The sequence below is a fragment of the Blennius ocellaris genome (assembly GCF_963422515.1).
Source record: "Blennius ocellaris genome assembly, chromosome: 1".
NCBI lineage: Eukaryota > Metazoa > Chordata > Actinopteri > Blenniiformes > Blenniidae > Blennius > Blennius ocellaris.
The window spans coordinates 13,143,463-13,160,487 of record NC_137650.1 but is presented as its reverse complement, the minus strand read 5'-3'; the positions used below and the strand labels follow the sequence as shown (position 1 = coordinate 13,160,487).

Sequence of the window (17,025 nt, the reverse complement as noted above, 5' to 3'; positions counted from 1 at the left end):
CTTTACCTCATTACAAAGCATAAACAAACAAAAAAATCAATAAGAAATGAGTCTGCTGTGACCTCTGAGTGAGTGTGCAAGAGCCACCTCTTCACCATCAATCGACCTCAGGTGATTAGAAGCATAGAGAAGGGAAATTGATTTAGCTTAGCGTGTCTGCCTGTAATGGCTTCAGCTGCCACGTCCCGCACAGCCTGATTGACAGCGAGTGCCTTGTGGGTTAAAAAAAAAGGTTTCTTTTTGATGTTTCTTCTGACCTCAGGTTTGTTTGAAGCAGCAACTCTGCAATACATATGTGAGTATCTGTGCAGCTGAAGTGACCTCCAATGAGGAGACAATCAGCAGAATGGTGATAAACATTGCCTTGTGCCGATAACAGCGCAGCTGTATTATCACTCCAGTCCATTACTCAGACTCCTTGCAATAAATCTTCATTTTTATAATAATCTAACTAGAAAAGTGTCTGGATACTGAATGTCTTACATTATATGCAAATAGCGATTACTATCTTGACGTAGAAATGATGGTACTGATACTACAGATAAACAAACAACGTGTAACAGCCGCTTTTTTTTCATTAGGATGAATGTCTTCATTGCTTTTGTGGAGCCTGCACATGAACTACCTGCAGGAGTAATCGTGTAGGAGAGAGTAAATAAGAAAAGAGGCTGTAAGAAAAAACGCTAAAGAAGGTGTTGGTCTTAAAGTTACACAATACTAACAAGAGGGTAATATAGACAAATATAGACTTAGAATCTTTGACCAACCTAACTGATAACATAGATCTGCTGGTCTGAAATGTGTCAAATGGATGACCACTGACATTTTGTCAGATAGACATCAATACTACAACGCAGCTACACAATGTATTGTGAGTGGGCTGATGACAATTTGTCAGTCAAAGTGACTTCCCTGACAAGATGAAGTACTCTGGCTGCAGGCGGAAGACTAACTAACGTTTAATTGCCTGTCAAACTGACTTGTCAGCCAACAAAATGAAAATCATGAATACTCTCTAATTATTCCCTATAAACAGTTTTTCTTTAAAGTCATCATCCTGCCTCCTTTCTAGGTTAGAAACAATTGTTCTTCTATTGAAACTAAAGTTAGCAGCTTTAAATCTACCTTGCCTTTGGTAGAAACCCCCCTTCCAAAGAAAACCTGTGGGCCTCACGTTTGAGGTGCTGTAGACATTCTAAACATCAAAAAGTAACTTTTACATTACTGTTTCATGTAAAGTTATAGTTTTTTTTTAATATATATATATTTAAGAAACTTCCCTGAAGAAACTGTTTACAATTCAGAGTTTGAAGCTTTTGTTTCTTTAAGCCCACCTCCAAAAATACAGATTTTTTTTATGCCTCTATGACATGTTGCACCCAGCACTTGACTAGACTTAGTTGAGATGTCACATTGGCCACTTTTAAGTACCGTGAAGGCAGCCTGCCTGCACTCGGTCCTTCACTGTCACCCACAGAGCCAAGAGCACTCTATCCTAGATCGTCACAGCAATTTTCCAGCATCTATTACCGGTTCAATGTTGCACAACTTTTTGTTCAAACATGGACAACGAGAAGCAGAGTGAGACTTCCCTCAGAATTAAGCCCCTGCATGAGATGCTCTTCTCTTATCGAGATCTTAACATTAAACAAAATGCAAAGATCATGGAGTTAGTGAAGCACCTCTCCAGCTTAGAGAAAAACAAATACAATCACCAAACTGCAAATGCTCAAGCTCAGTGTAAATTGTCGTCTTAATCATGACATTTTTCTTGAAAGTAGTTGTCCAGTTAACCTCAAACTTTAACTCTTAAACACACCTTAAATATATATAGAGGCCTTAAAGAAAATGAATATTTTTAGTGAAGGGATCTTGAAAACGCAGTCTCCCTCCGCTTTAAATACTGACTTTTCTTTATGCCGCTATAATATGTTGCACTAAACCGATGCGTGTGAACATCCAACATGCATTTATAATTGGACATCATAACATCAATAATACATTTAATTTATCATAAAGCTTCTATTTGGAAAATCTCATAGTGTCACTTTTTAACATGAGCTTAATGATTATGACCTGCTGTTACTTTAATGCATTTATGTAGATTTCAGACTCAGTGCATGGATGGAACACAACTACAAAAGACTGAACCAAGTCCATTTTAGTAAAATAACAGAAAGGTGAAAATGTGAATGAGCATGTTTAATAAGTGAATGATATAATCAATAAACACACCCGCCGCCAGGCTACCTTCATTTAGGATTCTTCTGCTTTCTTTCCACTGTTTGAATGGAATATATGAAGTGAAACAGAGCAAACATCCAGCCAGTGGAGTTATAGCTGAGTAAAGGTACTGACGTGGAGCTGCCTCTCGCCAGTTTGACAGCGTTGTGCTGATCACACAAGTTATGTAATAATCTGCAGTTCAGCTCTTAAAAAAAAAAAAATAATAATAATCACTCTATGCAATGTTCAACCACGCGTGAATAATCCGGATTTAAGTCGTGCTTCAGCTGGGGGTAATTTATTTATTTTATTCCCATTCTTGATGAGAAACTGGCTGTAAAAGAGAAAAACGATTCCTGAAGGACTTGATAAGATGTGAGAACGTTTAAGAATTTCTGAAGGCCGTGCTCAGAGAGTGAGGAGGCTGCGAATCAGACCCCGACTCACGATTGAGCGTTTCCTCAATAGTACTTATTAGTGCTTAACAAGTTGTACTTTTTCAAATCAAGAAGTTGAAGACAGCCACAACGATTTTTTTTTTTTTCTTTGTTCCCAAGTTGCATTTAAATGCACAGTTACCCACCTAGATATTGGCAGAAGACATTGTACTTTTGTTGTAATGAAGATGCAATTAAATAAATAGGTACATTTTAACAGGTGAAATAAATGGCATTTGTTGACACAGTCAAAATGCAACTTCTAGTTAGTGTCAGGAGAGGGTAGACCTGGACAGTGAACCTAAATGCAAACACAGATTTGGACAACTCATGAGGGGGTAATATCCAGAATCAACACAAGACAAACCAGGGGACTTGAGTACAGACGAGGACCTCGTTTACGCGACATTTCAAATGAAAATTCATAATAGTTATGTTTTCATTTCAAAAAGGTGTCCCACTTACACAACAGTGTTTTGAAAATGATGCCAGTTTCCACAGAAATGACAAAAACAGTGAAAATGATGTAAGTTAGCATGCCAGGCCACAAGTGGGCGCTGTTGGATGTTTTTATAACAAAACCACATGCACTCAGAGAACAATATGCTATAAACATTCACAATGGTGACTGCGTAGACATTTGTATAGACAGACGACCAAGATGGATTGGTATTACGGTCGACTCTATAAAACTATCAAGTTGTCATACAAACAGACCCTGGAAATGCTTTTTGCATTTTGGAGAAAAACTTGGTCTTGGAAACGGGGCCTAAACACAAACACGTAACAGTGCGATGAACTTGAAACTGACATGACAGAGGACAGTACATGAATACACACCTGGATCGTTAGTGAATAAGCCACAGCTGACATCAATCAAGGAGTAATCGTGACACATAGAGGATGGAGCAACAAGACACCTGCAGTGAGGAGGGATAGAGCTTATGGATGGAGCAGACATCCATCACACCACAGACACGTGGTGAACAACAAGGTAGAGATCAGGTTATTTCCTCTCAAGCTGCGGCGATCAAGAACAAAGTTGCTCTGGCAGTAACATGTCAAACTAAAGAGCAGCACTATTGAGCGGCACATTAACTACACTTGCTTCAAATTTCTGACAAATAACAAAATGGTTGTCAGACATTACAGGAGAGAGACTGTCATGTCAAGACGAAGTGCTGAGAACAAGCTGTGATAACTTCTAAACAGGAGGTGCCTCAGAGAGACAGATTAAATTTTTCTCTTCTTGCAATGTAAAGACCTTGAAGCCAGACATGAAGTTGAAGGTAGTGACATCATGAAACATGAAGCAGACCAAGCAAATATGAATAAATGAGACAAGACGAGACATGGACAGACTGACAAAACTAAAAATGTTTCCAGGCAATAACGTGAGAGTCCAGATTAGAAACATAATGTGTTTCTCACAAAATGCACTCTAGTTAGAACAATATTTCTCATAGTGGTCTCAAGCCTGTTTATTTTTTGTTTCATTTGGTGCCACATTTACAAGCAACATGGTTTGTCACGACTTCCAGTTTTCACTTTATGATTTGGTGTGGACAAAAATTCTATGATGACAATATTATTATCAACAGAATTTTAAACAATAATGACCTATCAAATTATTTTTTTTCTCCATATTGCTGACCTTTCTGTTCACCGGCTACATATCCCAAGTTTGTACAGAGACCTAACTGAGCATAATGATTTGAAGTTTGTCATAAAAATGAAAGAATGTACCAAACTAAAATGTTCTCATGCTTAGATAGAACATGGCTTCAGGAGCCCACCTGAGAGATTGAGAGACAGTACTGATCCGTAGGTTTCCTTTCATGTGAAGAAGCCCCACAACGTAATGACTTCATTAACTGGCTTATTTAGTGGTTAATCAGTTCATTAAAAGCAGAATAATTAGTTTTAACGGCTCTTGGGAGAACCTGGCAGACCATGGTATGAAACCACAGGGAAGATCAGTTGATGAGGAATCTGCTTCAATTTGAGGTGTAAAAACAACCCCGCCATGCTTAAACCTGTCTGCCACAATTAGGATAGTTTGTTAAGCATTAACAGTTTTAGCAGGTTCTGCTGGTATTCAGCTTGGTCACAATAGTTTCTTCCTCCAGACTTAAGGTGAAGTATCGAGACTGATCCTAAAACTAACTGACAGCTGTCCAGACATATTCCTGGGGTAATTTTTCAATCAAGTTTTCACAAGGTTATGGTGCCTCAAGTATTGAAGTAAACATCCTGATGTGAAGGTTCAAAAATAATTGAAATCTTGAGATATTTTATAGTATGCATGTGGACTTTATAGATGGATTTGGTGGTTGTGGTCAGTTGTTTGACCCATGTAATGTTTTGGGAGGTTGGTCCGGGGTGAAATACCACAAACAAAACTGACAGCTTGATAACTCTGGCATCTTCCAAACTGTCCTCCAGTACTACCATGAGGCCGACACTGAATCTGAGTCAAACTATTGAGATGCATTGCCATGAAGTTTGCAAGTCATCCAACTCGACTTGTCCAAGTCACTGACTGTATGAACGATGGATTGTACGTCACTGTTTCCTTCCCCTTTTTAAAAGTGAAGCCAAAAGGCTCGTTTGATACAAGCTACCATCTGGTGTTGGTGACGTAATCTGCAACCAGATACTGTGAACAGAGTGAAGGGACAGCTTCGTTGAAAACAAGTATCAAACATGACTTTACATACTGTTTTTATTGGCTCAAATAGCAGAAACCATTGTTAGGACCAGTTTATTTTAATTCATTAATTGTTCTTTCTCTTGCTAATGCATTGTGCAAAGGGAGGGTGGTGCTCCACTGCAGAAAACAAGCACTTATGTTACGTTATAATTTTGGCAAAGCTGTCAAATAACGAATGGTTTTATAGAGTAGGTAATACATCAAACAAAACAAAGGAAATTAGAGATTTCGGACAACCCACTTCAAGTAAAACACAAAATTATCAGTATAAAGGACATTAAATAAAACATCCAATTAAGGTCCGATGTCCAAATATCTGGAGACTATTCATTCATATTATGTCCTTCATGCACATTGTTTTAGTGTTTAGTTGTATTTATTTGTCTTGTCCTGTGTATGTGTGCAATCCTATTTTCTATTCTGACTTTCGTCATTGGCATAACTATCATTAATAAATACCACCACCAATTGTACCTCTAAATACCTTGGCTTTTGTTCTCTTAGTATTTACCAAAGCAACAAAGCTAAGATAAGACAAGACAAGATAACTTATCACACTATTACACAAATATATAAAAATAAGATAAATAAAGATACATTTTGAATATATCAATACATTAATTAAAAAATACATCATTATTTTTTAATTATTAGTTAATTGAAAAAATCTCATTTGCAAAAACAACCACGTCAGTATTTACAACTTAAATAGTAAAAGAAGAAAACAACTGGCAAGCACGCTGTATGTGTTTCAAAAGGGAAAAAAATATAAATATTTACAGTGGATTGTGGTCAACTGGCAGCAAAAAACAGTTTAATTGCTATTGGAGAAACATAATTTGATTAAAAAATAAAGCGAGAGCTCAGGAGAATAGCCCACAGAGTGGCAACAGACAAGAATAAACTATTATATACCAAAGCCACGAGGTGACGATAGTCATACACAGGTTTACGACATGAGAGCAGGAAACAGGAGGTGAAGCCATGGAGCCTGAACCGAGAGACCGTCAGAATCTCAAAACAAACAAGACAGAACATGAACCCTAACTAAACTAAACTAATAGTACTTTATTAATCCCCTTGGGGAAATTACTTGTTTCCACATTAACACCGCCGACTTCTAGGATGTGGAGGTGTGGTCACATTATGTCGCTCCGGGGAGCTGACGGGGGTCAAGGGTCTCACACAGGGAGTCACAGTGACGGCCCGTCATCTCTGGGATATGAATCTGCAAATTCCCAATTCCAAGTCTGCTTCCCTTACCTCCAGGCCACCAGTGCCAACCTTGACATTGTTTCTGATATATTTGCACCATTCCTAAAATATTTCACCTGAACATTGTGTTTTTCCAACTTTGTATTATATTATACATATTATAGATATTAGCTTGCCAATGCTGTTTACTTAGATGAGAACAACACAGTTTATTTAAATGGGAACACTGGCACTGTGAGCATGTTTCCATACTAATGTAAGTTGTCTGCCCAACTGCCCTGTACCAGTTGCACTGTAGTGGGCTTTTATTATTTTATTGGCTATTTGTGAGAATATATTGTATTTTTTCTGTCTTGATTGTCTTTTCTTATTGCTGGATTACAAATACCTGGCACACCTGTCTTTGCTTCCTCTGGTCACGCCTCAGATGAAAACAGAATCTTGAATGGCTCCTTTGTGCATTATCCTTCTGTTTCTGGAAGTCAGAGCATCGTCATTGATGGGTGGATGGAGAATGAGATGCACAGCGGCCAAATGAACACACCCAATCTGTTTGTCTGAATCCACTGCCATCTGCTAATTGTGGCCCACCCTTAAATTCCTGCCTAAAATGGTTATTTTGCTCTTTTGTCCTTGACTGACAAACACTTCCACTCTCCTATCAAAGGAAGGAAAATTAAGAGGACATGACACACACTTCTGCTGTTGGTGCACAAGACTCATTAATTTTCATTAATTTTGCTGAGTTGTTCTTTTATGGGTAGTTACAGATTGGTATTATACATTTATCAGTTTTTCATTACTGTGAATAAATTCCAAGTTTCGAGGACATCGTGAGACTGTTTGAAGGGAGACAAATTAGTTTTACTTCACTTCCACCGCAGCAGTTTTACAGATAGCGGTAACCTTCAGCTGAGAGAGCTGCTGAGACCTTAGAGTGTGTGTGTGTGTGTGTGTGTGTGTGTGTGTGTGTGTGTGTGTGTGTGTATATATATATATATATATATATATATATATATATATATATATATAGTGTGTGTATGTATGTCTGTATTTGAGTGATGCATGTGTGCTGCATCCAAGTTTGAATGTGTGTTTTTGTAAGCAAGAAACAATGAGTCAGTTTGTCGCCAAAGGCATTAATTGAGGCATCAATTAAAGGAGTTAACGAGTTTGTTTAATGAGATGAAAACGCTGGTTGAGCTTCTGACGTCAGACTCACCAGATTGGGCTGTCTCTCTCAGAATAAGGTCAAACTGTCTCATTTTCCACTTCCCTTTGTCATTGTCATTTCTTCTTTTGCTCCGTATCAATTTCCTCAGTTCCTCCTTTTTTTCTTTTTTCTTTTTTTCGGCCGCGTCAACATGTATACATGTCTATACCTTCACAGGACTGGAAAAGTAATAATGTGCGGAAGGGTGACCATAAAAGAATCAAACATCACTACATTGTGTAATCTCATATTAATGGATTTCTATGCCAAATTATTGAATAATTAATGGATGCAGCTGTATATATGAAAAGTACAATGTATTTCTCATCACTTAAACACACTGTTTAAGAGACTTAAGGTTATTCCAGCAAGCTCTAATATAGTTATTTAACCAACCAGCTGAGGTAAATTATTTCATGTAATATCATTTTCTATCACTAGGTGGTGTGGAGAGTCGCTTCTCTCATTCATTTGAAGTTGAAAGAGGATGAGACATATTCTGAGCCAGGTTACAGGTATAGCAAAGGCTTACACTATTGAACCTCGAGTACTACAGTTGGAATTAAGTTTGATAATGTGTACAAAACATGATAAGACCATTAAAAGTATACTTGTCAAGCAAAAGGTCTCAAAATATGTAAAATATTGAGGCACTGTTCCCAGCAAGTGTTAACTTTGCCACTATTTAGCAGCTTCAAAATCTTGAATGGATTTCCTTTTTGTACATTATTCGTTAAACAAAAAAAAAGTATTCAGCAAATGATAATCACGAGCCATATTTAAGCAAGTCCATTTACGTAAATGCCAAAGTGTCAAGTGGACAAGAGATGATCAATAGTTCTAATAATCTCACACACTATATGTCTTTAAACATTTCCATACATTGAATTGTCTCACTTTCTTTTTCAGACTTCTTTGTAATGTATTTATAACAAATGTTTACTGCATTTCCCGGTGAAATCTCTGTTATGATGCAAATCAGGTCTCAACTTTTTACCGTCTATGCTACAATTCCAGCAGAAGACCTTCAGTTTAAGCTGCATTTTAACACTTTAAAAATGATCCATGGAATCAGCTTGAAAGGTGATGATGCTTCACAGCTATGTTCACAAGCTGTACCACTAGATTTTGCTACATCGGCATTATGCAAAGAGAGAAATTGCCACCATGGCTTAAAGCAGTTTTTGATGGTTCTGTACTGGAACTTTTAATCAATCCTGTCACAGTGATAATTGTGAGCAAAACTTCCTTTGGTGTTAAGTTGTATCTACTACCATAATTACTATTAACTATATAACATGTTGGCAATTTCTTCTCATAAATCAGTTTCTTCCATATTTCCTGAATCCTTTTTGATTGGTTGATTAAAGACTTTTAAAATCTACCATCTGATGCAAACCACAAGCTCGTGTGCATTCATAGCCTAAATGAAAATCAGTTGTACACTCAAGTGTTGAAATAAGACACTCTGTGTTCTACAGCTGGGACCCCCCACCTCAGGGACACTAATGAATTATCGACAGGGCAGGGTGTGTCACAATCATTGACCTGAAAATGTGTTTTTATTGTGCAGCAGACGGTGGGACCATGAAGACTGTGGTAGCTCTTCTGCTGCTCTGCCTGTGCGATCCTGGACAGAGCGACTGCCAGGCGGACTGTCTGTCCTGCAGCAACATCCTGCCCAAGCAGCTCGGCTTCAACACTGTGGTGAGGAGGGGGCAGATTCATAAACCATTTGACGATTGAAGCATTATCACTCTGTGAGGCCTTAGTTTATCTAGGCAGGTAGCATTAGTGTGATTTAGTCAAATATGGTAAGCCGTATGGGTCAAACATTGAATATTGATAAACAGTATTGTTTTTTTCCACATGCAATTCCAGTAATGACATTGAGATCATCATAGATCAACTTATGAAAGTCAGTCTCACATTAAAGCTTCTCAAAGTGTGGCGCCAGGGAGTTTAACTTTGGATGCAACAGCAGGAGACATCTTGTGGTTCACTCGATGCGAGAACACTTTTTTTTTAAATCATTGATTATTGATCTCAACAGCCATCGATAAAAGTATCTGATAATATTAAAATGATTAGGAAATCTGAGATTCAACTACACAATTGGCATGAGAGATGTAAGAACCCCTGAATCGATACATCAGAAGTATTTGCAGATGTGTGATAGTTTTTGCTTGAATAGCTTGCAATTATTGCACCTTATGCATTCATCGTTTGGATTTGCTTTAATTATCTGTTGCATTATATTCAACTGAACAGATGTTAGTACCATTGCAGACTTCAGTGGCTTTATGGTAGAGTCGGAAAAATAACCATTGTTTAGATTATGAGTCAGAAATTGTTTCCTTTATTGGTAAGTCTCCAGTATAATGATGTTGAAGAATCAAAATAATCCATCCAGAGAAAACTGGATTGCACTCACACATAGCACAATCTGTCCACTGGGAATTTCTTTTCATTTGGTGATAAAACAAGTGGAACGCTCTCACCCCACCTTCCTATAATCATCCCGACCTCTCTACTGCTCCCTCACTGTCTCTGACTCAACAAATTACCCTTTTGCCATTTGAGTTTTAATTTGTTGTGGCTAATTGATTCCTGGGGATAGACGTGTGTTTCTCCTCTCCCTGCTTATGCCTGCTGGTTGTTTCTCTCAGGAAAATGACATGTCTCTTTCCCAGATGCTTTTGCAGAGAACCCACTTGGAAAAAATGGCTTAAAACTCTCACTTGTGTTGATGTTTGGCACCTGGTTCACTGGTGTATTTACAGGAACTTTGAGTGACCAAACTTAAATCATAGTTTCTTTTTAGTGTCCGATAAAGCAGTTAAATTCCATGCATTATTAAATTCTTACTTGAAATCCCAGTTTGCATTCCACTATGTACAGTTGCATCACTCATATAATGTCAATATAAATCATGTGACACAGTCCTATTGTAGAAGCCTTCCCTCTTTCTCGAAGAATTCCCACATTGTGGTTGTGTTCTGACAAGCCACCCTTCCTTAGTGTACCCCTCTTTGCCCATAGTTAGCAGGGCCTCCTTGACCCTGAAAATAAAATGATACTATAAAAGATGGATGGTTGGGTGGTTGTGTTCCTCCATCAACTCGTGAAACTGCACCGACTGACATGGTGCTGAGTTTGAAAGAAGCTTCTGATCTGACTGAGTCTGCAAAAAGGCCCCAAGTGTGAAACCTGAATGGTTCTGTCAACAATTCTCAAGGTGACAGAAATATGTTTTTATTCCCAAGTCTATTACTGCCTTCAATATTGGCCATATCAATCAAGACAGGATATCTGACTTTTTGTATATGGAATTTCATCTCATTACCATTTGATTGTATTGGGAAACTTATATGACATCCATCCATTCATCCATCTTCTTTTCAGCATATACAGTTCAGGGTTGTGGGGTGCTGGAGCCAATCCCAGCCTCCTGTGGGCAAGGGCAAGGTACACCCCGAACAGGTTGTCAGTCTGTCACAGGGTACTTGTACTCTCACTTCACCTTGTGAAGCCATTAATGTTTTGTAATATCATTAAATTTAAAACATATAGTTAGAATTGATACTAACAAACTATTACAGTATAATGATTGGAATTTGCATAGTAAAAGACTAAAATCTTATTATTAAATACATCTCTATTTATCTTTATAAATATAAAACTATAGTAGTTCAATTTACCTGACATTACATAAAAGCAAAGCTGAAGTTGTTTCATTAAAGCTTATGTTTGAATTATTATTATTACAATTACCATCTACTTCAGCTGTGCAGACTGTTTTCTAAACATAGACCATTTCTAATCTTATTTATGTCTCCACAGCCGTAATGGATGCCCATCCAGACACACACAAGCCCACCGAATTGTTCAGATTTGGAGATATCGGTGATAAACAGGCTCCAGATCCAATCAGTGTCCGTTTGTCATATTAGCGAGTTAAGACCATTACTCTCAAGTAACTCTGACAGGTCATGGGCTTTGAATAGGCAAGGCAAGGCAAATTCATTGATATAGTAACACAACCCAAGGCAATTCACAGTGCTTTACAATGAAAGGTAGGAAATAATGCACAATGCATCAGCCATTATTCAAATATGTCATTTGTGCTTCAAAAAGCAGAGAAAACCTAACACCAATACCCAATACTTAAGAAAAAAAAAATTTCAATCTCCATCAGTAAGTCTGGGAGCCCCCCCCACATAAAATGTTATCATTGATAAATAAACAGGCCATCAATCAAGTTCTCAACTCATTCATCATTTGCAGGTCTGAAGTTCAGCTTTTGGTCTGAGTTAAGACACAGACGTCTTATTATCACCATCAATCCAAGAGTCCGCCTCCAGCTGATGAATTCCATTACTTGAGCATATATTTGGACAGTTTTGGATTATGACTTTGTTGGTGGTAGACGAAAGGTTAAGGCTTTAATGAATTGAATCTGAGGGGAACGCCAAGGTCTGCACTGAATTTCACAGCAGTCCAGCCGAGCTTTAAACCATGATTGACAGCATCATTACAGGAGTCACTACAGCCGGGGTTTCTCTTGTCTACTGGGACTCCTTCGTCCTGATGTCAATGAACCCTTCTGAACTCACTCCAGAAGAAAATGAAAATGATCTCTTGTCTTTGTCTCTGACAGGTGTGTCTCCTTGAATGTGAAGGCAACGTGTCCCCATCCTTCACCTGGGATTTTTGTCGTAAAGCGTTGTCCTCACCCACCTTGGCCCTTAGTGGTATAATGCGAAAACGATCCGAGGAGGAGGCGGAGGTCCTTTTGCCGGACGAAGAAGGGCAGATGGAGGGTGGTCGGTGGCTGCCAATGGCATTGCAGAGGTTGGATCACGTCACGCGGGCACTCGGTGAGGGTGATCTGGGTGGCAAAGCCAGTCAGCTGAACACTGCTTACAACTCCCAGAATACCCTGTCCCTTGAGGATGAGTATGATGAGGAGGAAGCCGGACAGGAAGAAGGGGATGTTAATGTGGCGGCAAGAGGACAAGGCGACGGAGAGGTGAGCATCTCCAAGAGATTTGGCGGTTTCGTCAAAGGGAGGCATGGCTACAGGAAACTGATGTCCCCTGGCAGATCATACCAGAAGAGGTATGGTGGCTTCATTGGCATACGGAAGTCGGCCCGCAAGTGGAACAACCAAAAACGTTTCAGCGAATTCCTGAAGCAGTATCTGGGGATGAGCGCTCGGGCCACCGAGTTCAACAGCATGTCAGAGGACCTCACCCAACAGAATGAGGTTTAGCAGAGTTCACTTTAAAATCACTGTCAAACAAACCAAACAAACAACCTGATGTGTTTTCTTCTCCAATTGCAAATTTGTCCACATCTGGAAGGTACAACTTTTAAAATTAATAATCCACAACCATGATCTAGCACATTAAACAGAATAATAATAATCAGAGCTTCATCTTACAGACATCATCTGAATTTTCTGCAAAGCTTCTTTTTCAGGTGAAGGTCTGATAATACCTCTTTGTACGACTTGAGGGTTGTTATGAGTCTTATCTGGTTTCTCCACTGAAAACACTCTAAGGCATCTAGTGTCCCTGACATTACAACTAAAACATTAGGTATCATTTATTTGGGAGGCTGTGGTTGTTGCATAGTTGACCAATACCATACCAACCTTAGTCTTGAATGCTAACACAGATTATTGTGTGATGTTGCTTATATATATTTTCGAATTGGCATTACCACACAACTGCTTTATCTTGACCCCCCTCGCTTCCTGCGAATGTGTGTGTACCAAAACTGATAAGTTCATTTAGTTAGTTTTGTTACCACAAAGTTAGGATGAATTGCAACAGCTCGCTAGCTTAGAAAACCTGGAAGACACAGATCAGACGCTCAGAAAATTATAAACCTGTACTGAGCTTGATCAGTGGTTTTGTTGCAGTGGATTTAATTTTTCTACATTGTCAATGTTTGAATGGCATTACAGTGGTTTTATTGTAGTCTTGAATGTAAAGCAAGTTTTCAACCATTGTTTATTTGCTCCAATACATACACTTTTAGCCTACAGCAAATTTCCAAAAACCTCGACTTTGACTCAACACTGTCACCCTCTGCACAAAGTGGTATTACAAGATGATATTCAGCCTAAATTTTGCATAAACCCTTTTCACCTGGCTTCATCAAAGTCGACCTATTGCATCTAAAGAAACTACCAAAAATTAGACTTAAAAACTTCAGAGTACCTGGCGTATCTATACATTTCTTCTTTTTCACATCTGAATCCTGAGCGTCCACTGTGGAGTTCAGTGGCAGCAGCGGAAATTCAGACCCTGTTAACCTTCATATCATTTACATCTCAAATATTCAGGCTTCCAATGCTGGACCCATTTAGTTTGAATAGTTTGCTGTTTTGAACATTCTTGTAGGTGATGCACTTATTTCAGTGAAATGAATAATTTTTACTAATCAGTGGAAGCTGTATGAATTAACACAATATAAATGAACACAATCATCGCTTTTCTGTTATCTTTGATCATTGTTTGTAATCTGTTCAGTTACTTTTAAATATCTTGTCACATACAGACCCCATTGTTTGGGGTCTCCTCAACGATAGAAGTGTATGTGATCCATTGTCTTTCTTATGCCACCCTCTTGTGGTAAGATGCATAGCTCATTTACCATTGAAGCAGTCATAGGAGTGGGTTATTTTTTTTCTCTGCGCAATTTGGAATAATGATTGAGAGAAACATCAGTACTATTGTATAATATGGTTTGTGTGAATTCCGAATCACAGCTAAAACAAATTACATTTGTGCGAAAACACACTGAGACGGAGCTACAGATGGAACACAACTGAATTGGATAATGAACTGGAGGCCTGCACAACTCTCACCGTCTTACATAGATGCTATTGATCCGTCTGCGAAACTGATGTTATGTACATGTGAGCACCGTCACAGTGTTTGTGTCTGGAGGCCAGACTCTTGTATCTGTAAACAGTGTTGGATCTTTGAACTGTACTGGTATGAACTGCTTTTGTTGCCCGTCATGAGAACATGTAAATAGCTGAATTCAAACATGTCAATAAATATAGTTTACTATTTCCTTCGTGGCTTGTCATGCAGCAACTGATTCCGTGTCTTGAGGTGGTTTGTTCTTAGTATTGATTGTACTGGCAGAATGAAAATGTATTTATTAAATGTTGGTGGACCATGACCTAACCCCCACAGGGTTTCTTTATAAGCATCATAAAGGTCACTGGAGCTGATTATCGCTCTTGAAAAGGTTTCAGTTCTCACAACCTCACTGAAGCCAGAAGTGAAACATCCCATGAAGCTCCAAGCAGTAACAGTTTTCTTTCTCCTAATCCAGATATAACGAGACCTGGATTAATGCTGATCTTTACACGTCTGTTATATTCAAACACGTTAGCACCTTTAGAAATCCAAATATTTTTAATAATTGATTCTCAAGATGAGCTATTGAAGAGGGGAGAACTGACAGATTTTCATTTATTGAGAAGAATGTGCACATTCATGCTGCATTTTATTCATACTCAAATCTATTAGGTCTATCTCTGTAAGGTCTGAGCAATAAAAAGAAAATATATTAATATAGTCCACTTTGATGAGCAATTCACTTTATCATGTAACTTCTGTAATTCCTTACTCTCTCACAAATTGTAAGCTATACCAGTAAAGAAACAAACCTATGATCAAAGAGTTGTGCTAAACATTGAGATAATTACTATGCAATTGTGACAACTTGTGAAAATAATAAAAAATACATTGAAATACTTCATACTTCTCATGTTAACAGAAGCAACAATGCATTTCTTAACCCAGTCAGCGCATCTAATGGATATCTCACCTGAAAATAAGAAAATACAGTGGTAGCAAGTACAAATGCTGTGCGCAAATTAAAAGTACTGCAAAGAAACTGTATTCCCATTTTGAACATATAGAAAATATTAGGGATGCACCAATACCAGTATCATGTATCGGTCTGATACCAGGCATGAGTACTCGTACTCATAACATTTTCACTGATACCACGACACCCAATACTACTTTACGGCAGCGCATGGTTTACGGCACTTTATTGCAAAGCACGAGCGGCCAGTGAGGAGTACAGCTGCTCAAAGCTCTGTTCCATGCAGCCCCAACCCTAAATGAATGTAGAGGAAGCCCCATGGTTTCTGGCAACATTTTATTAAAAGCACTTTTGTTAAATGTTGGTTCTCAATTTATGACAAAGTGTTGACCTTTCCTGCTTTAGTCTCCAGACCGTGGTCGGAAGTCGCAAGGGAGACAACTTCCACTGCGGGCCGAAGCCTTCCTCAGCTTCGGGGTTAACTCCTTCGTCTCACAGCCGGAGGAAAGCAGGACATGGAGCTCAGTTTTTGAGATGAACACTTGTTGCATTTATTGGCCACTTATTTTTATGTACAGCTTCTTGCTCAATCCACTCATATACATGCACACACACTTTTTATTGAAATGTTTCCTTACAGTATATGTGGCAGTGCCATAAAAAAACAAATTTTGAATGTCAGTACATCGTAATAAAAGAATATTGTTCAAATAACATCTGTGGAAAAAAATAAATGTGTGTATTGGCCGAAGTACTCAGGATCGGTATCAGTGAGCACGAGTGCAAGTGATCAAACACTACTCGTTCTGGAAAAAGGTTACATCGGTGCATCCCTAGAAAATATGTCTAGTAAGTCATACCATAGGTATTATTTTATATATAGAGTAATACAATACAATGTGGCAACACTCTTGTACATATCCAAAGAGGAAATGTGTCCTATTTTGAGATGTCAATGTGCATAAGTTTGATCATTTTCATTTTCACTCTGTCCAATCGATTTAATAATAAAAGAGTGTTAATAATATTTCATAGGAGGTACATACTTGGTTTTCCATTTTCATGATGAAAAGGATTCAGATATTGGTTATATTAAAACCAGACGGGTTAACAGATGGACACCATTGAACACGACACATGAAAGTTAAATGCACAACAGTAACAGGGTGGAACATAAAAGGCTTCAATTAAAAAAAAAAAAAAAAAAAAAGGCAAGCCAGCTATAAAATTAGCACGCAGTGATCCTAGATCAAGATTTTTAAGTATGAGATTGAACTATCCTTGAACACTGCAAAACATCACTCTCAGAGTGATCTACTGCTTCCTGTGAGTGATGTCATTTTAGAAATGATCATGAAGGT

At 38.3% G+C, this 17,025-nt stretch overlaps 1 protein-coding gene across 1 annotated transcript; it reads left to right on the top strand.

Annotated features, from left to right (window-relative positions):
- Window positions 1-9,391: 9,391 nt before the first annotated feature.
- LOC308132137 (prepronociceptin-like) lies at window positions 9,392-13,079 on the top strand (the record flags this gene model as incomplete). The annotated part of the gene is made up of 2 exons (XM_080499110.1): window positions 9,392-9,511; window positions 12,465-13,079. 2 exons carry the CDS (start codon window positions 9,392-9,394, stop codon window positions 13,077-13,079), a joined length of 735 nt encoding a protein of 244 aa, XP_080355236.1.
- Window positions 13,080-17,025: the final 3,946 nt, after the last annotated feature.